General features: G+C 40.3%; 1 protein-coding gene across 1 annotated transcript in view; it reads right to left on the bottom strand.

Annotated features, from left to right (window-relative positions):
• Nucleotides 1-21,975, bottom strand: part of OCA2 (OCA2 melanosomal transmembrane protein) — a 440,201-nt gene that overhangs the window by 291,201 nt on the left and 127,025 nt on the right. The window contains exons 10-14 of the mRNA XM_072795366.1: nucleotides 14,544-14,615; nucleotides 13,073-13,138; nucleotides 10,365-10,421; nucleotides 8,817-8,941; nucleotides 5,532-5,670 (exon numbers count right to left, since the gene is read on the bottom strand). Of these exons, the coding sequence (XP_072651467.1) occupies nucleotides 5,532-5,670; nucleotides 8,817-8,941; nucleotides 10,365-10,421; nucleotides 13,073-13,138; nucleotides 14,544-14,615 (459 nt within the window). The remainder of the gene's footprint in view (nucleotides 1-5,531; nucleotides 5,671-8,816; nucleotides 8,942-10,364; nucleotides 10,422-13,072; nucleotides 13,139-14,543; nucleotides 14,616-21,975) is intronic.

Below are 21,975 nucleotides of genomic sequence, written 5' to 3'. Positions count from 1 at the left end.
CTCAGTAACAAAACCACCCACTACTATACTTGCATCAATATAATGCTTAAATGCAGCCTTTTCTTGCAGGGTGCTGGTTCTATTTTGCCCCTTTCAGTCTTATTTTGTACTTTTTTGGCTTTTCTCCACTCAGATACTCTCTGCTTAATTTTTTCACAAAGCCCTCATTCAATAGTGGAAGTGGTCAAAATTTGATGCATGTAAAACTATGAAAACAGGATTCCCCAAAAATCAGATTAGAAAATCCATAGCTGCATAAACTACATATATCCAAGGGGAATCCAGCTGAGCAACTTCTGGTGCACCAATATCACCTTCTAGGGAAGATACCCTCAGACTAACTCTGGAACAAGTCAGAACAGTCAACTGAGTTATAGTAGGGCTTAGCTGAATCCACCGAATATTTTAGTAAATATCATGGTATAATCTGAAGATAGAATCAAGTCTGGAGACTCAATAAGGAGAAGACCCCCAGTGTTATATGAGTAGGTATGATAACAGGAGGGATCTGATGTGGGACATCCTGCATGTGAGGGATACTTCAAGTATGTGGAGGAGAAGTCATAAAATACATGCATCTGAAGGAAGCACAAACCTTCCATGTTCTGCAGAAATGTGGAAGTGGGTGATCCCAGTACATAGAAAACAGCAAGCCATAGAGGGCATAAGCTCCACTACAGAATGCTGACCCAAGAGGAAAGATGGTCAAAAAAGCAGAACCCCAAGACCCACAGAAATTGAAGAGCCATGTGGAAGCAGAAATCCCACAACGGAGACTAAGTGGAAGTGACCAGAAGGAAGACCAGGAAGCAGCAGAGAGTGATACCATCAAAGTTGTCAGCTGATTAAGTGGAAGAAAACCATGGTGAAGAGCAGCAAAAGAACACCCCAGCACGGATAGCACGTGGTAGGAAAACCAAGGGAACATGCCAGTGTACACATCTCTGGGGCACCATTGGAAAAGCCTTCCTCTGATCTGGGAGTTGTCATTCAGAAGTACAGGGACATGGCTCCCCTAAACAAATTTTTCAACTATTATTTTAAAAATAGTTAAGGGGTGCGTGGGTGGCTCAGTCAGTTAAATATCCAACTCTTAATTTCAGCTCAGGTCATGATCTCAAGGTCTTGATATGGAGCCTACTTAAGATTCTCTCTCTCCCTTGGCCCCTCACTACTCTAAAAAAACAACAACAACAACAACAAAAAGCAATAGCCCTGTTCACCACTGGTGAGTCTCCCTAAGACAGGCATAAAGGAGTAAATGTAACTAGCAAAGGAGGATTATATCCCCATCAGCCTGTTAGGAGATGAAGGGACAACACACTATTGGTCATGGAATCCTATAGTGTAGGAGGACCCTGGAAGTCTTCCCCACCTATGTGTTCAGTACTGGAAAACCTGCCAGTAGAGAACCATCCCAAGGAATCTGGGAGGAGTGAACAGGGTGTGGAAAAGATATGGTGGAAGAACTTTCCTCCTAACTTCCTGTATTATCTTCCTAATCCTCAGAGAATGTGGAAGAATTTCTTTACTGTTCCAAAGTCCAGTACTGATTTGTTTGTTTTTATTACTTCTCTAAACTACTTAACTTTCTTCATGAATATTTTAAAAATTAATTTCACAATTTTTATTTTATAATCTTTTTTCTTTCTAATTCATTTCCTGGATGAACAACAAAATAATGCAAAATAAATGTGCACAAAAATGTATGGTTGTGCTGTCATTGGTAATGAGGCTATATAAATTAATCTCTGCTGCAGACACTATCCCTGGAACTATTAATTCATTTGCATTCTCTATACAAATAAGTATTCTCTTATCTCTAAGCTACAATAAAATAAATTAAAACCACTCTTGATTATCCATCCATTAAAGGACATTCATTAGATACATTTTCTGTGAGATACATTTTAATCCCAAAATTCAAGGAAAATCATTAAGTGGAAGACAAGGAACTCCATCTTCAATAAATTAAGGAGAACCGTAAGGCCATGTTCCCAGAGGTTGTCACTTTGGCACAAAGCTGTGTGAAGAGCTTAGGCTGAGCCTCATGCAGAGTGAGTGCTCACCTTAAGGGCCCTCTGTGTATTTCTGCAAAAACTTCACCTTTGTCCCCTACTGCCATATTTAAATTCTGGATATGTACAACAGCATGTCAGCATATAATGGAGGAATATGGGAATAGTCTGATGGACTCCTCTTTTTCTTTAGCTGTCTATAGACTTGGTAGAGGCCCAGGACTTTTGGGTCACATTCCACTGCTTAGGTGAGAGCGGATTTAGGTGAGAGAGGATTCCAAGGGAGTCCTAAGGGAGGGCTTAAAATAATGCATGGTTAACTCGGTTTATGCCCAAGAAAGGCATCATCCTTGGGATTTTACATTTATACTAATGTGATCCTGGCCAGGGACAGCTACGCTGTTGCATTAATTCATTAATATGTTGTAACAAGAAGAAGAAAAAAGAAGAGATGAATAACAGAAACTGAAAGTTCTAAAAAAAGCCTAATGAAATACAGTAGTCATACTCTCACTTGGACTATTTCTATATCTATTCTACTACAAATTGTTTTCTATTTGAACTTTTAAGATTTTAGAGTTTATATTTATGTATGTAAGCCATTTTTTAGTTAATTTTTGGGTAAAGTGGGAAGCGTGGACTGATGTTCATTTTTCCTACATATGAATGTCCATTTGTTCTAGGACCATTTGTGAAAAAAATAATCCTTTCTTCACTAAATTGGCTTTCCACCTTTGTCAAAAGCATTTGTTCACCTATGTGGGGGTCTGTATCCAGACTCTCTACTTTTTACCTATTCACCTGCAGTGATGTCAATACCACACTGTCTTGGCTAGTGTGGCTTTTATAGGAAGTATTGGAAATAGGTAGCACTAGCTCTCCCATTTTGTTCTTCCCATTAAGAGTTATATTTTGAAAAAAAAAATTTTTTTTAAAGAGTTATATTTTGGCCATTCTGAACGCTTTAATTTCCATATAAATTTTAGAATCAGTTTGCCAATTGCTATCAAAAACAACCACCCTTGGTTTTGGTTTTGACAAAGATTGCTCAAATCTGTGGATCAATCTGGGAAGAACTGATATATTAACCACATTGGGTCTTCTGATCCATGAACAAAATATCTCCATTTAATTAGATCTTCTTTAATTACTCTGCAATGTTTTGTAGTTTTTAGCATATAGGTCTTGCATATGTTTGGTCAGATTTACCCTTAAGTATTTTATATATTGATGCTAATTTCCAATTGTTTATTACTAGAATATAGAAAATCACTAATTTTTCTATATTGATATTGTATTGCACATTTGTCAAATTTACTTATTACTTCTAGAAGCTTTTTTGCAGATTCCTTCAGACTATCCACGTGGACAGTCATGTCATCTGCAAATAAAAACTTTTTAAGTCTTCGTTTCTGATATGGATGCCTTGTATTTCTTGCCTTATTGTATCAGCTAGAGCCTCCAGTAAAATATTACATCGAAGTGGTGAGAACAGACATTTTGGTCTTGTTTCTGATTTAAGGAAGAAAGCATTCAGTTTTCACATTCAAGTGTGACACTAGCTATAGTGTTTCCATAGATGCTCCTTATTAGGCGGATGAAGTTCTCTTATTTTTCTAGTTTATTGAGAGATTTTAATCACTAATGGATGTTTGATTTTACCAGTTATTTTTCTGCATCTATTGAGATGATCATATGAATTTTCTCATGTAGTTTGTTAGTAAATTGCATTGATTGGCTTTTTAAATATTACAAATTCTACTTGGTCATGATGTATTACTCATTTTATATATCATTAAACTAGATATGCTTATTATTAAATTTTTACTTTTAAAAATTAAAAATCTGTGTTCATAAGAAATATTTATTAATAGTTTTCTTATACTGGTTTTGTCTGGTTTAGGTAACAGGGCCTCATAGAATGAGCTGGAAAGTATATCTTCTTCAATTAGCTGTAAAGCTGTATGTAAAATTGGTATTATAGCATTATTTCTTCCATAAATATTTATAAAATTCACCAAATAAACCATCTTAGCTTTGCTTTCTACATACTTTCAGTCCTATCCTCCCCACTCAAGGAATCATCAGATTCCTATACTATACCCTGGAAACTCTCTCAAGGCAGTAAACTGGGGCAATTATAGGATTCACCTCATTTGTTTCCCAATTCTCAGAGATCAGTCTTTTTTTCCTGATATACATTATCTTCCTTACCACTGTCTGGTTTTGCTTTGTTTGGGGGGGGTCGGTTTGGGGGGGTGTTCTTTTGTTTTGTTTTGTTTTGTTTGGATTTTCATTAATTTTATTTTGGGATATCTCAAGCAAGGCAAGAGAGTAAATCCAGTCTCTGTTACTCTACTTTAGCCAGAGAAGAAGCTGTGTTATCTTTTTTTACCCATGTGTATCTACATACAAAGAGACTAGATGCACCAAACAAAGCATTAAGAGGATTTATCTCTGAATGGTGAGATTACAATAGTTTTTAAAATTTGTATGTGCAAATTATATTTTCTACAATAGATGTATCACTGTAAAATAAAAATAAAACAGTATTTTTCTCTAAAATTGTTCTCTCCAATGTGTATGATGCCTATCCTGGATGATAGGTGTCCCTAGAATAGATTGCTGGGCTCTGCCACCTTCTGATGTGCTGCAGGGTAACATGATAATGGGCATACTGTTCAGTTCATGAAGCAACACTGATAAGTGTTGCCAGCCAATTTCCTAGGGTAACTAGGGAGTATTAAAGTTTAGACAAAGCCACCTAAGTTATATCCTGAATCTCTGGAGTACCATGGGTCTACAAGATGGCTACCAACACCTCAGAGCCATGAACTCTCAAAGGCTTAAATATTTTTGTAGAAGACAGCACACACACACAAACACACTGACACACTTCACAGACACACACATAAACATATCATCTATAATAAATGTTACTAATTTGGAAGCATTTTTGCTAATAGTTCACAGAAGAGATATTGAGAAAATTCAAATGACCAAAAATGACAATGAAAATTATATAATTTTAACTCTTTTAAGATACATAAAATACCATTTTAACTCTCTAATACTTGGCTTTTATTTTAGTGTATAAAGAAATAATATATTAATATTTATGAGAACTTTCAAAAAATTCCTAAAGACCTTCATTTTATGACTCTTTAAAAAAATCTTAAATTCTTCAGTAAATTCATCCACCACAGTTGAAAAATGCAAGGGGACAGATCATTTTATCCTTAATATTACTTGGAAGAAACCTCAGTTCCCATTAATATAAATATACTATGGCTAAGTAGATCACGTAATCCAATCATCAGACCACTTCACTCTACACTGGAGGATCAGTCACCTAACTTCCCCTCTCGAGATAACCAATAGCATTTAATATGAAGAAGTGATAGAGAAGAGCTTGGTTTCTAATAAAAGCTTCCACACTGGGTAGAATGTTAAATGGGCAAGTAAGCTGGGATCTATATTTGTTGAAAGCAATCCTGTTACACTGGTACATACCATCTTCCTCAACTCCTGGTTGGAAACAATAATGACATTTGGTGGGTCCCCTATGGCAGTGGCAGCTCCTCCGATATTTGTGAAGATCACTTCTGCAATTAGGACTTGTCTTGGATCAAGGTTGAGCACCTCACATAATCTGTCATAAATGGAGGAAAGTAAAAGTAGCCATGCTATTCAGTTGTGACAGGCCCATGTGCAATCTAAATATTTTGAAAGCACTTGTTTGTACAGAGGAGGCACATACACACCTGTAGGAAGTGCAATGCTGGGGGATGAACAAAAACAACAATGTTTACAGAGCTACAGTTGATCCTCAGAAGTGCATTTCTCTGAAAGTTAATTGACCACCCATGTAAACCATCAGTGTGAAAATGTACCTTCCGACAAACATTATATGGTCTCATTTATTTGGGGAATATAAAAAATAGTGAAAGGGAATAAAGGGGAAAGGAGAAAAAATGAGTGGGAAATATCAGAAAGGGAGACAGAACATGAGAGACTCCTAACTCTGGGAAACGAACTAGGGGTGGGGGAAGGGGAGGTGGGGGTGACTGGGTGAGGGGCACTGAGGTGGGCACTTGATGAGATGAGCACTGGGTGTTATTCTATTGTTGGCAAATTGAAAACCAATAAAAAATAAATTTATAAAAAAAAAAAGAAAATGTACCTTCCTCCCCCCCAGATCTGGAAGGAGCACACCTCCCTCTGTACAGGCCCTGGCACAAGTGAATGGATGCTGGGCACCAGACCCCTCTGAGTCGGGGTGGGGCAGCATACAAAGCAGCACCACTCAGTAGCTCACACCAAGCCTACCAGCCTAATTCCTTACTCACCTTCCCTTTCTCAGATGCTGAGGCCCTAATGTGTCTCCTCACCCCTTCCTTCTAACTACTTACCCATGGACTTCTTCCTTAGGGAAGTAGCACACACTCTACGGCTGTGGTTCCCTACCTTGGCTGCACACTAGATTTATCTGGGAACCTGTGAAAATTCCTACTGCTCAGCCCATGACACACCAAGCCCTGGGAGTAGGCCTGGGCAGCAGCATTCTACAGCTCTTTAGGTGGATCCAGTGAGCACAAAGTTGAAAAAATTGCCTTAAAGAAGGTTTGGGAAACATATCATAGCCCACCACACCTGCTCATCCACAATGTCCATTTCCATATAGATACCAAGCCTTGGGTCTCTAAGGTGCTGCAGTCAGAGGTCCTTCCCACCATCTCCCATCTCCCACAGATATGATGCATAACCATCAGCATATCTGTGGGAGGATCAGCCTATAGAGCCATGTGGAAGCTGAAAATGGAACGGTATCCAGGGACCAGGGACAGGAATAAGTCCAAAAAGAGGATCAGACCCCAATCACCATCAGCAGCAGCAGCTCTCAGCTGGGGAAGCTCCCAGGATCTGCCTCCAGCAAGAAAATAAATAGGGTACACTAATCAATAATGCCAGAGCAAGCACAGAGATGGCATCCTATGTAAATGGGCCTAGCTGTTTAACTGTGAAGACTAACGCTACTCCAGACAAAGGCAAAAGAATGTTATTAAGCTCAAAAAGTCATGAAGAATATGGTAATATAAATAGTGAATCTAAGCACACTAACACTTGAATCTGAAAGATATAATTTTTAGACTAATAAATGGAATTGCTACTCTCACATAAAATTACAAAGTTAGTTCCTGGAACAGTGAGGATATAAACAAATCCCAGCAAGGCTGAGAAGATGACAGGAATATGGGTGCCCCCTGGAAGCCCACTCTCACTGGAGCTGTGGTTAGAGAGTGCACCAACACTCTGGGACCTGGCACATGCGGGTGATACTATGGTTTCCAAACCAGTGACAGCAACAGAGCTGCCTCAGTTGGAGGAGATGAGTGTGGCCTGCCTTAAGCCCCCTGAGGTCTCCTCGAGGCAGTTTGGTGCCTTTCATCAGCAGTATGTGTTACTGTTCCCAGCACCCTTAAAACATGTTCATTCCAGCCTTCATTTGCTCTCAGAAGAACCTCACATACTAGGAGGTACTACATTCCCTTTGCAGGAAACCTGTGTCCAAGTGTCCCCTTACCCCAAACCCCTGCCTACATGCTGGAGTGATGAGGCAGCCAAGTTTGCAGAAGCTCGGGCAAGAGACCAACTCTGCACACTGCAGGCTGCACAAATGGGGCTGCACCCCCCCCACCACCCCACCACCCCCACCTGGGCTCCTCTGCCTCTGAGAGTCATCAGTCTTCAAATGCCAAAGTCATTATCTAGAATTAGTCCTGAGCCCTGGAGGTAGTCCCTTATTGATCACTTTGAACTTGCTATGTCTCCAGCCTCAAGTCCAGGAGGGTCTTTTATCCAACAGAATCCTCAAAACAGTAGCTTGGGTTAGGCACAACCCAGATCAATGTAGCTAAAGTGACTTGTCTAGGGCCTTTCATTATGTAGCTTGCTCCTCTGAACTCCCAGGGGGTATCTGTTTCCCTAGGATCAGCCGAGTACCAGGATATGATGGGTCCAAGCAGGGAAAAACCATGATATGCTGGAGAACCATCTTCAAGACAAAGAACATTAAGTATGGATAAAAGGAGGCACCTGTGTGACTCATTCAGCTGAGTGCCCAACTCTTGATTTTTTTTAATTTTATTTATTTATTTATGAGAGACAGAGAAAGAGAAAGAGAGAGAGAGAGAGAGGCAGAGACACAGGCAGAGGGAGAAGCAGGCCCCACACAGGGAGCCCAACGTGGGACTCAATCCCGGGACTCCAGGATCATGTCCCTGGCCAAAGACAGCCACTAAACCACTGAGCCACCCAGGGATCCCTCAACTCTTGATTTTGGCTCAGGTAATGACTTCAGGGTTGTAAGACTGTCAGGCCAGATCCCACAACACTCCAAGGAGCCTGGTGAGAGCAAGATGGCTGCCCCACCTTCCCCAGTCCCTGGCTACATGCTCCTGCCCACATGGCAAGAGCTCCTACACTGTGCTCTGTTACACCTGTGATCAGCCTAATGGACAAGAACTCCCAGCAACTAATGCTCTGTCCCTCATCCTGGGACAGCAAAGCCTGAGTCTTCTGACTCCTACAGATATTTCTGTGGCCACCACTGCTGCTGTCATAGTTATACCCATAGCCAAAACCATAGCCATAGCCAAAAGCACTGAGCATCACGGTCCTGGGGGACATAGGCTAGACCAGGGCACACCAGCAAAGGGAAAGCAGGGGCTAGATTGAGAAGTCAGAGCACACCACCATGAGCCTGGATTAACGCCCAGGCAGGGCCACTCTGTATACCTTATGGTCACAGGAGTAAAAAGCAGCAATGTGGTCACATTGTCCAGGAAGGCAGACAGGACAGCAGCAATGAGACACAACATGATGATCATGGCCCACACTCTTCCTCGAGATAGTCGGTATGTCTAAAATATACACACACATAGAAAGAACAGGTCAGGATCAGTGGGGTTGTAGAATAAATGTGATTTTTCATAGGGAGTCTAAGAACTAGGAGTCCAAGAAAACACTCCATGGTGGATTGAAACGTCAGCCCATGGATTCCTACATTTGCTAAGATGAGGGAGTGATACCTTGTTCCTGGACATTCTGAATCCATGTTGGACTATACTCCTTCCCTCTGATTCTCCTCACAGTCCCCTGTGAGGGTTCATTGATTACAAAGTGATAGCACTGTATCCCTTTAACATTATCCAGTATTTTGCAACCTCCTTTTGATTAGACAGACTGGGCTGTGACCCTTAAGCCTGCAGATTGTTGGCAACTTAAGATTTTGGGACTTTCAGTATCAAGATATTGAGAGACGCGGGGGACGGAGCGGGTGCAGGCCCCTCTATCAGACACTGCGGCAATGGCCTTTACCCCGACCCTCCCTTCCCGTGCCCTCGCGATAAAAAAAATAAATAAAAATAAATAAATAAATAAATAAATAAATAAATAAATAAATAAATAAATAAATAAGATATTGAGGGAAGAGGCCAGATATTTGAAGGTACAAGATGATACACAAAGATGGCAAAAATCATAGCATGGTTCTCTTTCAGAGTTTGCAAAGACTTTGATGAGTAAATAATTTTTTAAAAGAACTTTCCAGTTCCAAAACAAAAAAAAATCAAGTACAACATCAGCTTCCACATTAGCACAGCATGGCAAGATCTCCTCTCACCAACCCTGAGTGATATAGCACCAGCGGAGTCTGGCAATTAGAACGTGCTGGTAGATTCTCTAGGATTCCAGTTATAAAAGTGAACATTTAGATGTTCAATGACTAGAAAGAAATCATTGAAATTATTTCACCAAAAGGCAAGTAATCAGAAGTTGAAATATTTAGATGCTCTAAAATGCAAAACAATATTTGATATGTAGCTTTCAACTTGCCAATTTAACCAATGTGACACAAACATTCAACTCAAATACTCCTTTCCTTGATTTCCTTCTTCAGTTTACTGAGAACATGAAAGTTGCTCAGAGCCATCTAATTCTGCACAGCAACTGTACCCTGTATTAACAGCTGTGATTTTGAAAAGGAGAATGGAACTTTAAAATATTTGCTTTATTTTTTAAAAAGATTTTTATTTATTCATGAGAGACACAGAGAGAGAAGCAGAGACACAGGCAGAGGGATAAACAGGCTCCATGCAAGGAGCCCAATGCGGGACTTGATTCCGGGACTCCAGGATGGCACCCCGGGCCGAAGGCAGGTGCTAAACCACTGACCCACCCAGGGATCCCAAAATATTTGCTTTAAATGGTAGTTTTATTAACTGAATACATCATGGCAAAAAAAATTAATTAATACATAAATATTAAATGCCACATCAAACCTACCTTTACAGCACAATAATCAAAAAATCCAGTTTCCGAAAATATAGCTACTAAGATCATCTGTAGGGAAAAACAGAAAAAGGAGTTAAGGAGACTCTTTTAGCAATGCGCCATCCTGAAAGGACATTGGAGTGATCAGTTGCAAATCTCAGCTCTGGCCTCTGCATGAAAGCTGTCACTTCATGAAGCTTCTTGCTCTCTTGCTGAGTGTAGTCCACTTACTAACTTCCTGAATGAAGCCTCTTATTAGCAGGTGTGCAGCTCTATATTTTTATCCAGGAATATATACCCTAGGTACACTATCATTCCACCTAATCTTCACAAGAACATCAGATATTATCATTACTCTTTTTTTTTTAAGATTTTATTTATTTGAGGGAGAGAGAGAGCAGGGGGAGAGCAGAGGGAGAGAGACCTGCAGACTTTGTGCTCAGTGTGGAGCCTGATGCAGGACACATGATCATGACCTGAGCCAAAACTAAGAGCCAGACCAACTAAGCCGCCCAAGCCCCCCTCATTACTCTCTATTATATAGCCCAGGACACCAGGGGGCAGAAAAGGAAGATGACTTGCTCACAGTCACAAAGCTAAAAGCAGCAGAGGAAATGAGCCGGAATGTGGCCTTCTGCACATACATGTCCACATAAACAACAATTAAACACTTTAAGGTTTTTAAACTGGGTTATATTTTGTTTCCTAAAATAGTTAAACAGATTTTCATCACCAATCTGATCAAAACACACAAATAAGAGCAGTTACATTGAAATGATTATTCTCTGGTTCTACCTGAACCCAGAACTTGTGCTTCTTTCTAGTGATAACATAGAGACAATAACGAAAAGTAATGTCCCATTTATTACATATCTAATCAACCAGACATTTCAACCAGCTTGAACTTTCTGGAAGATTCTTTATTCCATCTCTGAAGATGGTAATATACCAATGTATTAAACTTGGAGTGAGAAGATGCATGTGCAAGTACTAACTCTGCCGCTTAGAAGCAGTTAAATCTTGTCCAAACAAAATTATTTAATTTTCTGTACTTTAGCTTTCTTACCTCACCTCTAAAGTTTTGTTCCTTGTAAGGCTGTTATAAAAATTCAATTAAATTTTGTAAATTAAAGTACTTAGAAAAGAGTAGGCTCAATATAGTCTTTTAAATATACTATACAAAATGAAAATTTCCAAAAATCAGTTTAGGCTCAGTACAAATATCCACCTTGTCTATAGTAACCATCAATGTTCATCCTAACCCAAATGGCCACCTGTCTATAGAATGTGGTGCTTCACTCAACAATAAACACTTCACATGAACTGAATTGAATGAGTAGGTCCTGTGTTGTCTTCCATTGTGGAAGCTAGTCCACACATTTGCTGCCAAAACTATCCAGAAGAGACTGAGACTCAGGAATTGCGGTCAGTGGCCCCATGGGTGGCTGACTGCCATGAAATAAAGAGGCAAAGGGAGCAGCCTGGATATATAGACTATCTTTCCACCTCCAAATTTCTAGAATCCTAGAAGCTTGCTGAACTGACTTCAACTAGGAAAAAATTAAACCATTTGTTATGGGCTCAATTGTGCCACTTTCCCCCACAAATTCCTATGGTAAAATCCTAACCCCAGTACCTCAGAATAAGTTAAAGTGAAGCTCTAATCCAGTATGACTGGTATCCTTATAAGAAGAGATGAGCACACAGACACACACAGAGGGAAGACCATGTGAAGATACAGGGGAAAGATGATCATCCGCAAGTCCAGTAGAGAGGCCTCAGAAGGAATCAACCCTGCTGACACTTGGGTCTCAGAAATCCAGCCTCCAGAAGTGAGGAAATAAATTTCTTTTGTTAAATGTGGTACTTTATTATGGCAGCCCCAGCAAACTAATACACAACTCACCTAAAGTGTTTTTTGACCTATTTTATGAGACATCTTCCTTCTTCTTTCCAGATGCCCAGGCCCTAGTATATACTTTTCAGGACCAACGTGATTATGAACTTCTCTATAAAGCCTGAGTTCAGAGCACTGATCTATCTCTTTACACTCTAGAGGAGGCAGCTAGTTTGGATCATATTGAAGCTTATAGCAGCATGGCCTTCTGTTATGAGTACCAGGGGGGATAAAATGTTACCAAGGAAAATGAGGAAATATAGTAACCTGCTTTACACAGAGTAGGATTTTTTTACCAGAAAGGGAAAATCCTCCTTTAGGCTACTTAGCTGTTGTGGGGTCTGTTCAAGAACATGTGCAGCATTCCCATTGCTGTCCAGGCGCTTATCAGATTTCACTTATTCTAGTTAAATCAGTTTACAACACACGAACTATTACTCAGGGACAATTTCTTCCTTTTTCCATGTAATTACAGTGTTTTTCCAATCACCAAAACTACTTGGTTCACTTATTTAGAATATTCCATTTTATATTTTAAGAGAAGTAACTCAAAAACTTTGCTAAATTTTCTAAATGGCAATATTATTCAACTATCAGAAAGGCCTGTGACTGCAATTCTCCACCACTAACCAGAGCACTAATTATTCTATTCCTCCACAGGAAAAATTGTCTAGACCTGCACTAATACTTCTTAATCAAGCCCTAATTGTCAAGCAGTACAATTTTTTTAATATAATAAAAGATTATCCACAGTAGCAGCAAAAGAGAAGGTGCTGGGTTACACAAGCTTGGAACTGTGTCCCACTGGGAGGATTGTAATTACCATGCCAAATAGTAGGGCCAACGTCTCAAAATCAATCCACTCCACCACATGGGTCAGGCTGGGTCTCTACAATCAAAGCACAAATTTCCAATTAATCTTGGGCATCATCCTCCTGGTGATAAGCTGTAAAAAATGTGCTGCTCTTTAGGGCAACCCCACTCATTGGGCCAGAGTCAAAAATCATACCATCCCCTTGCCTTTGAAATTAGAATATATCACTGATGAAAATCACTTGTGACCCAAGGCATAATAATGTCAAGTCTATGCATTTGATAATAAGAAAAGCAAATTTCTTAAATCTTGTCCCTGGCAACTCCATGAAGAACTCTAGCCTGAATTATAGGATTGACCCCTGAGGTTATTGAGGTCCCTAGATGCCTTCCTTGGTGTTGGGGCATGAGGCCAAGATGGCTATAACTAAAGGACACACTTGTCCTACTCACCAGTTGTCTATCAACTCTTACTTCATCTTCTAACAATTCTGCAGAGTAGAGAAGGCTGGGGTCATGGGGAACTGGGAACATGGAGTGTGAGAGTCTGGTTGTTGGGAGAGGACTCACAACCTGGACTATGGGTGGCCCAGGGAGATACCCACAGTCCAGGCTGTATGCCACATTAAAATTTTATAAAAATAAAATAACTACTATTATACTGCTCCTTAAAGTTAATTAAAATAAAAATAATAGTGGTTTATGTATAAGTTTTAGGACTCTGGGACATTTTACCCTAGAGTTAGTATTGTTTATATAAGATCTAACTAAGAAAAATAAAATAAATAACTGAGCATGGCTCCACATAGTTTTTTAAGCCAGTTATTATTCTTTGGTTGACTGACTGGTCTGTAGTAGCACCTAGCAAAACACTCCTGTGAATTCCATAAAGTTGTTTCCAAATGCAGTTCTGTATGCTCCCACCTTGTTCAGTTCCAGCACTGCTCCTCAAACAATGGCAGGCCTCCATCTCCAGTGAGTGCTTGGCCTCTCCTGCCTTCCTACATTCACGCCTATACTCCTGCCAGACAAGCCATGCACAGACACTGATGGGGTGCCATCCATCCCCAAACATGCATCTCTAGGGACCTCCTGGTATCTGCAAGACAAAACCCTAACCTCATCATTTCCTACCTCTGCTCCATGCAGGATGGCCCCCTCTAGATCCCAAGGGTTGACAGTACCCAGAGTCAACTCTAACACCACTCAGCTATATAGCCCTAGCCAATGAATGACTATGATGACCTTTTCCTCAGCTAAAATAGGGAATAAAAAAAGTGTGTATGATAAAGGCAAATGAAAAATACTCATCAATGGTGATAAAGTTTTTAGTTCATGCTTCTAGTAGGGTTCCTGAGGGATAAATGTGGAAATAGTATATAAAGGAATGAAAATCACCAGTAATGCCTAATTCCTGGACTGTCTTTGAATCTCACACTCTATCGAGTGTTAAGCCATTGACTCAAAACATTACAACTTACATCTCCAATCACAGCCAGCGCTGCTAATGCTGCAAGGGAACCCAACATGGCTGCCAGTGTTCTGTGAACAATCTGGAAAGGAACACAGGAAATTATTTTATCTCAGTCCATAGAGGTTTAAAATGCACAAAATCCTATCTTGCTATTAGTATCTGTTAATGTCGCCCATTCTATACTATATCTATAAGAAAATAAATAAATCATGGGTCTTTTTCTTTCAGAGTCTAGACACCCCAGAGACACATACAGCACCAGTCTGCCTTCTAAAGAAAGCTGATTTCATTTCCTGAATTATTAGATGACCCAGAAGTAGAAGCAGAAGGCTAAAGTATGTTCTATAAGGAAGGCTGCAGTAAATTGTCATTAATTATTTACCATATAATCCCTAGGCAATTAGACCATTAGTTCCACAACATAAATCAATTCTGACCAATTAACTGAGACTGTTATTAAACCAGAAGTATATAGTCAAATGCTTAATCTAATTGAGACTTCAGTATTTTCATTGAATCATGAAAGTATTTTTTCTATTTAATTATAATTCAAATGGGCATGGAATTTCTGAAACAAAATATGAAGAAAGGCAGGGATGTAGAGAAACTGGAACCATCAAACATTGCTAGTAGGAGTGTAAAATGGTGCAGCCATCATGGAAAAGTTTGGCAGTTTCTTAAAAAGTTAAATAATAAATTACCATATGACCAGAAATTCCACTCCTAGAAATTTACTCAAGAGAAATGAAAACATATGTCCTATTAAATTAATTAAATAAGGCCATTAAATATTAAATTAAATGTGCCTCTAACACCTTTTCATCCTACAAAAGCAAACCAAAATCTAGGCCTGTAATAAATGCCTCAAGATTAAGAAATCAAAATCTAAAGACAACTCATCATAAACAGTCAACTAGGCTTCCTGAATAAGGCAAACCCTTAAGCTATAGCTAATCAAATCATTTCCTTACTATGCTTCCTCCACCTTTTCTCTGAAAAAGTCTTTCCTATAGCTACTGTTGGTAGAGCACTCCCTAAGTAATTCCAGTTTGGCACTGGCCAATTCAAACTAATTTTTGCTCAAATAAACTCTTAAAAATTTACTATGCCTTGATGTATCTTTTAACAATTCACACAAAAGCATAAATGTTCATAGCAACATTATTCAAAAGAGGCAAAAACTGGAAACATTCCAAATGTCTATCCATGGTAAGTGGATAATAAAAAGTAGTATAAGTTACAACATAGAACTACTGATACATGCTATGCTATGAATGAACCCAAAATACATTATGCAAAGTGAAAGAAGTCAAACACAAAAGACTGTATATTGTGTCATTCTATTTAAATGAACTGTTCAGAATAGGTTAGAGAGACAGAAAGATCAGGGTTGCCTAAGGCTGGAGGTAACAATAGAGACTGATCACAAATGGGCCCTGGGAGTCTTTTTGGGGTGATGAAATGTTCTAAAACTGTATCATGCTGCTGTGGTTGCTGCATGTGTCTAGATGTTTGTGTCCTCCCAAAATTCATATATTGAATTTCTAATCCCTAAAGTGATGGTATTAGAAGGTGGGCTTTTGGAGGTAGTGAGGGTGGAGTTCTCATGAATGGGATTAGTGCCCTTATAAAAGAGGATCCAGAGAGATCCCTTGCCCCTTCCACCACATGAGGATACAAGCTGGCATCTTGACCTTGCATTTCCAGCCTCCAGAACTGTGAAAGCATGTCCATCATTTATAAGCCACCCAGTTTGTGGCACTTTGTTATAGTAGTACTGAGAAGTGAGGATGCTGCTATAATACCTAAAAATGTGGAATTAGGTAATGGGTAGAGGGCAGAAGAGTCTGGGAGGATACACCAGGAAAAGCCTACATTGCTGCTAATGATATTAAAAGCAATTCTGGTGAGGTCTCAGAAGGAGGAGAACTGTCCGAGGAGAAACCTCAGTCTTCATAGAGAATACCTAAGTGTTCATAAACAAAATGGTGGTGGTAAACAAAATATTGATGGTAAAGGCCATTCTGAGGAGGTCTCAGACAGAATGAGAAACATGCAATTAGACACTGGAGAAACGGTGATCCTTGTTATAAAGTAGCAAAGGACTTGATTCAATTGTTTGTATCCTAATTTGTGCAAGGTACAACTGATAAGGGATGACATTAGCTAATTAGATGGCTGAGGATTTCTAAGCAAAAAGTTTCAGGAGCTGCCTGGTTACTCTTCAATGCTTTGAGTAAAATGAGAGAAGTGAGAAATGACTTAAAGATGAAATTGGGGATCCCTGGGTGGCGCAGCGGTTTGGCGCCTGCCTTTGGCCCAGGGCCTGATCCTGGAGACCCGGGATCGAATCCCACATCGGGCTCCCGGTGCATGGAGCCTGCTTCTCCCTCTGCCTGTGTCTCTGCCTGCCTCTCTCTCTCTCTGTGACTATCATAAATAAATAAAAAAATTTAAAAAAAAAAAAAGATGAAATTGGAGTGCCTGGGTGGCTCAGTCAGTTAAGTGTCTGCCTTCAGCTCAGGTCATGATCCCAGCATCCTGGGCTTGAGTCCCACATTGGGCTTCCTGTTCAGCAGGGAGTCTGCTTGTTATGCTCTCTTTGCCTCATGCTCACTCTCTCTCTTTCAAATAATTTTTTTTAAATATGGAATTGTTAATCAAAAAGGAAGCTGAACTTTAAAATTCTCAGCCTATCCAAACTGAAAGAAATGAGAAAGTTTATTCAGGAGAGAACACAAAGGGCACAGCCAAATTTGATAAGGTCATCATTTTGTATCTGACATCTCAACAGAAGGTAGGACAATGGAGAGATTAATCTGCCATCTAAACAGAAGCCAAGATCTACCATCCAACACAATGAAAGAATAGTCCATAGAAGGTACTTCAGAGACCATTAGAGCTGCCCCACCCATTCTAGGCCCAGAGTGAAAGGTCCTACACGGCACAAAGATTTCAAAGGGCAGGCCAGTGCTGCTTGGCACTGCTTCACATTGTGGGTTCGAGTGGACTTGGTGCACCCAGCAAAGCACAAGGGGTACGGCTATTTCCACCTAGATTTTGAAGGATGGCCCTGTGAGCCTCAGGCCATGGACTCAAGCAAAGGACCACCAAGAACACAAGATCACAACAGAAAGCCACTGCTGGAGCAATGCCCAATACAACAATAGACCAGCAGAGCCATGGGCCTTTGATTCCAGCCTGCAGCATAGGGTGTGCCCAGCAAAGTCACAGGGCAGGGCTAACCAAAACAGTGAGGACAGGACTCTTATTGGTTTTGGACTTGCCAGGGACCTCTCAATCCTTTCTTCTTTCCTATTTCCACCTTCTGGAAAACGAATATATATTCTATCCCTGTTCAACCATTGCATTTTAGAAGCACATAACATGTTTAATTAAGTTCACAGATTCAACATCTTTGGTTCAAAGCAGGGAGAAATTTGCTTCCAGATATACATTGAGTCTCATCCATATCTGATTTAGATGCTATTTAGATGAGACTTTGGACTTTACATTTTTTTTTAATTTTTTTTATTTATTTATGATAGAGAGAGAGAGAGAGAGAGAGAGGCAGAGACACAGGCAGAGGGAGAAGCAGGCTCCATGCACCGGGAGCCCGACGTGGGATTCGATCCCGGATCTCCAGGATCACGCCCTGGGCCAAAGGCAGGCGCCAAACCGCTGCGCCACCCAGGGATCCCGACTTTACACTTTTAAGTTAATGCTGGCACAAGTTAGGACATTTAGGATTATTGAAATAGAATGAATGTATTTTGCATTTCAGAATGCAAACTCAGACATGAGTTTGGGGAGGCCAGGAGTAGAATATTATAGTCTGACTGTTTCTGCATCCCCAAAACTGTGAGAAATAAATTTGTTGATGAGCCACCCAGTCAGTGTATTGCATTATAGCAGCCTAAATAGACTGAGATAGGTGCTAAGGGTTGGTGAACACAGCAGGGAGCCCCTCTGCCCTCAGCACAGATGGACACCCAGGGCCTCTGAACATGGCAGAGAGCACCTCTGCCCACCAGTTAGGGATTCCTGAGTTAAGAACCACCCCATCCTCTCACATGACCCCTGCAGGAGGCCAGTACCTCCAAAATGAAATGTGAGTGAGGCTGCTTCCTATTTACATAATAGTCAAGGCACGATGTCTAGGCAGTGACAGACAACCATGATCAGGGAACAGCCAGAAACTAAGGCACTTGATGGGATGAGCACTGGGTGTTATTCTATATGTTGGCAAATTGAACACCAATAAAAAATAAATTTATAAAAATTTTTAAAAATTGATTATTTTTAAAGAAACAGCTTTTGCACAAAAGACACTCTAAACCTTTTTTGTCCTCCTGAAAAGAAAACAAAAAACACCTATGTATGTGAAAGGTACTCTCCCTGTACTAGAAGGGCAGATGCCATCCTCACCTCCAGAAACAGGGAACTAGGGCTGAGAAGACTATATCAACAAACCTTGTTACTTCACTAATCTATTACTCAAGACCCTTTGTTTTGTCAATTCTTCACAAATTTATTGTTTCCTTGTCTAAAAGCCATAAAAGCTGCCTACTTGGTCATTTCTCTTTAAATCTCCTATGGGAGGGGGGCTCCTATATGTACAAAATTAGTTTGTTTTCTTCTATTTATTTTCTGCCAAATTAATAATCAAACCAACTGTGATATAATGATGATAAAAAAATATATCTTTTGTGATTTGGATGACCAACATTCATTCCTCAGATATATCTAGTCTTCATCCACAGTTCCTAGAAATATTTCAGAGCTATTAAAGTGAAATGAGATTAAGGTGTGCACTTGTGATGATGAGCATATATATATATAATATATAATATATATATTATATATATATCAACTTGTGTTGATGAGGTATTATACAGAAGTGCTGAATCACTAAATTGTACACCTGAAACTAATATGGCACTGTATGCTAACCAACTAGAATTTAAACAAAAACTTAAAAAAAAAAAAAAGGAGTGTACTTGCTGTGATGAGCAGTAGGTGTGGTATGGAAGTGTTGAATCAGGATATTATACACCTGAAACTAATATTAAACTATATGTTAACTAACTGGAACTTAAATAAAAAATTTAAATAAATAAGTATAAATAAACAAATGAAATAGGTGTTCTGTCATTAATGAAGGTGACTTTTGGACCACACTCAAGGTCAGTGGCTGGTTGCTAGGAGGACCAACCATGTGATTAGAGGATTAAAACTGTTAGATTCACTCCCCAACCTCCAGAGAAGATAGAGGAGCTGAATTAACCAAAAATCAATGACTTACTTAATCATGACTGTGTAAAGAAGCCTCCATAAAAACCCAAGAGGATATCTTTTGGTCCTTTTCTTCAGAGAGCTTCCATGCTTGGGAAACCAGAACACTTCCACATGCCACCAAGCTGGGCGCCAAGCTCCATGAGAACAGAAGCTCTTTCCTTGGGGACCTTGCCCTATGTATTGATGGGGGAACACAGGGCTAGCTGAGGACAAAGCATGAGCCCCAGGCAGCACATTGACAAGTCCTTGAAACAGGCAGAGGGACATTCCTCTATGGACTCAACTGCCTCAATGTTCATATTTTGCTAAAGGCAAAAGGCAATATAAGCCCGACCCCCAGGAGTCTGTAAGTCTACTTTAACATATAAAAGTTCCTTCAGAAATTTCCTTTATCTCTAAACCCCCAAGATACATGTTGGCAATCATCCCCCAAGCACATAGCCCACAGATATCCATCTGAAGGGTCTCATGACTCAAGTTTTATTAGATGGTAATAAGTGGCCTTTTCCCAACAATAGCTAGACCCCTCAAGGTCCTGGAAACCTTGCTTCCAAATATTCCTTAGAGAGTATGCTATCCCCAAGCCCCTCCCAGCCCCCAGGTATATAATCAGCCACCCTTCAGAGGCTGGGGGCAGTAGCTCTTCCTGTCCCTGGGTCCTGTCCCGTGCTTTAAGAAAACCACCATTTTGCACCAAAGATGTCTCAAGAATTCTTTCTTGATCATTGGCTCTGGACCTCACCTATTTTCCAAAACTTCATCATGTGATCTCTTCACATTTTTTAATAAACTGGTAAACGTAAGTATTTCCCTGAGTTCTGTGAGCCACTCTAGCAGATTAATTGAACCTAAGGAGGAGGTTGTTGGAACTTCTAACTTGTTGCCAGTCAGTCAGAAACCTAAGGCTTATCCGGCTGGTTTCTGAAGTCAGGGGAGGGCACTGAATGCTTCACCTATGGAGTCTGATGCTACCAATGAGTAAATAGTGTCATAATTGAGTTAAGTTCTCAGGCACCAGTAGAATGCCTGAGAATTCCTTGATGTTGTGGGGGTTTCTCATGTTGGAACTGGCTCTAGGAACCCTAAAAGATTAGCCAAAAAAAATGTAGGAGAGAAGAAGGGAAATTTTTCCCATCCCTACATTTACAAAACATTACCCTTGGGGAAAAGTGGATTAAGACTACGGGGAATCACTGTATTTCTTTCAACTACATGTGAATATGCACCTATGTCAAAATTAAAATTTTAATTAGAAAAAAAAAAGGCATTGCTTCTGTGGAGGCCGAGAAAATTAAGGCCATTCCACTTTAAGTTCAGCATTAGCTCAAGTACAGCCATCCCAGTCCCCTGTGAATAAAAGCTGAACTTTACATTACTTCAGTTACAGGAAAAAAACAGCTTATAGCTTAATGCCCTAGAAAGCCCCATATTAGAATGAGAACAGAGCTCCATGCCCTTGAAGGCCCCATATCAAAATGTAAGCAGAACTTGAGGAATTCCTCCACCTCTAGACCAGCCCTTAAAACTAAACTGGAACCCACCTCAGGGTCCAAGTCCCTGCTCCGCTGTGTCGGGTACACTTGGACCCAAGCTTGAGCTTGTAAATAAACACTCCTGTGTTTGCATCCATGTGGTGTCCGCTCCTTGGTGGTTTCTCAGATACGTAATCTTGGGCACAACACTTCTCTCCCCCCAAGTCATTGCTAAACTTAAATCAAGGAATCAAGGATAGAATTTAGGATCCCAGTCACCATATCACTTACAATAAAAAAGCTAATAATAATAATAATAATAATAATAATAATAATTGTGGGACCCAGGAAATTGAACAAAATCCCCTACCCCTGGACAAGCAGAGCAGGACTGACCCTATTTTGGGTTGCACCCGCCTTGTGCTGACCTGCTTATTACTTAGGGCACTGCCTCGCCCTAATCAAAGACCAGGACACACCCTAACCGGAAATCCGGCTCAGTGGACCAGCATGACTGTGCAACTTTCTGCGTATCCCATTGGCCACTGGCCCCTATAAAGTTGTTAAGCCTCTTAGTCTCTGGGTCCAAGTCCCTGCTCCGCTGGGTCGGGTATACCTGGACCCAGGCTCGAGCTTGTAAATAAACCCTCATGTGATTGCATCGGTGTG

The sequence above is a fragment of the Canis lupus genome, chromosome 2, assembly GCF_048164855.1.
Source record: "Canis lupus baileyi chromosome 2, mCanLup2.hap1, whole genome shotgun sequence".
In the NCBI taxonomy this organism is placed as follows: Eukaryota; Metazoa; Chordata; class Mammalia; order Carnivora; family Canidae; genus Canis; species Canis lupus.
This window is presented reverse-complemented; position numbering and strand designations above follow the sequence as displayed.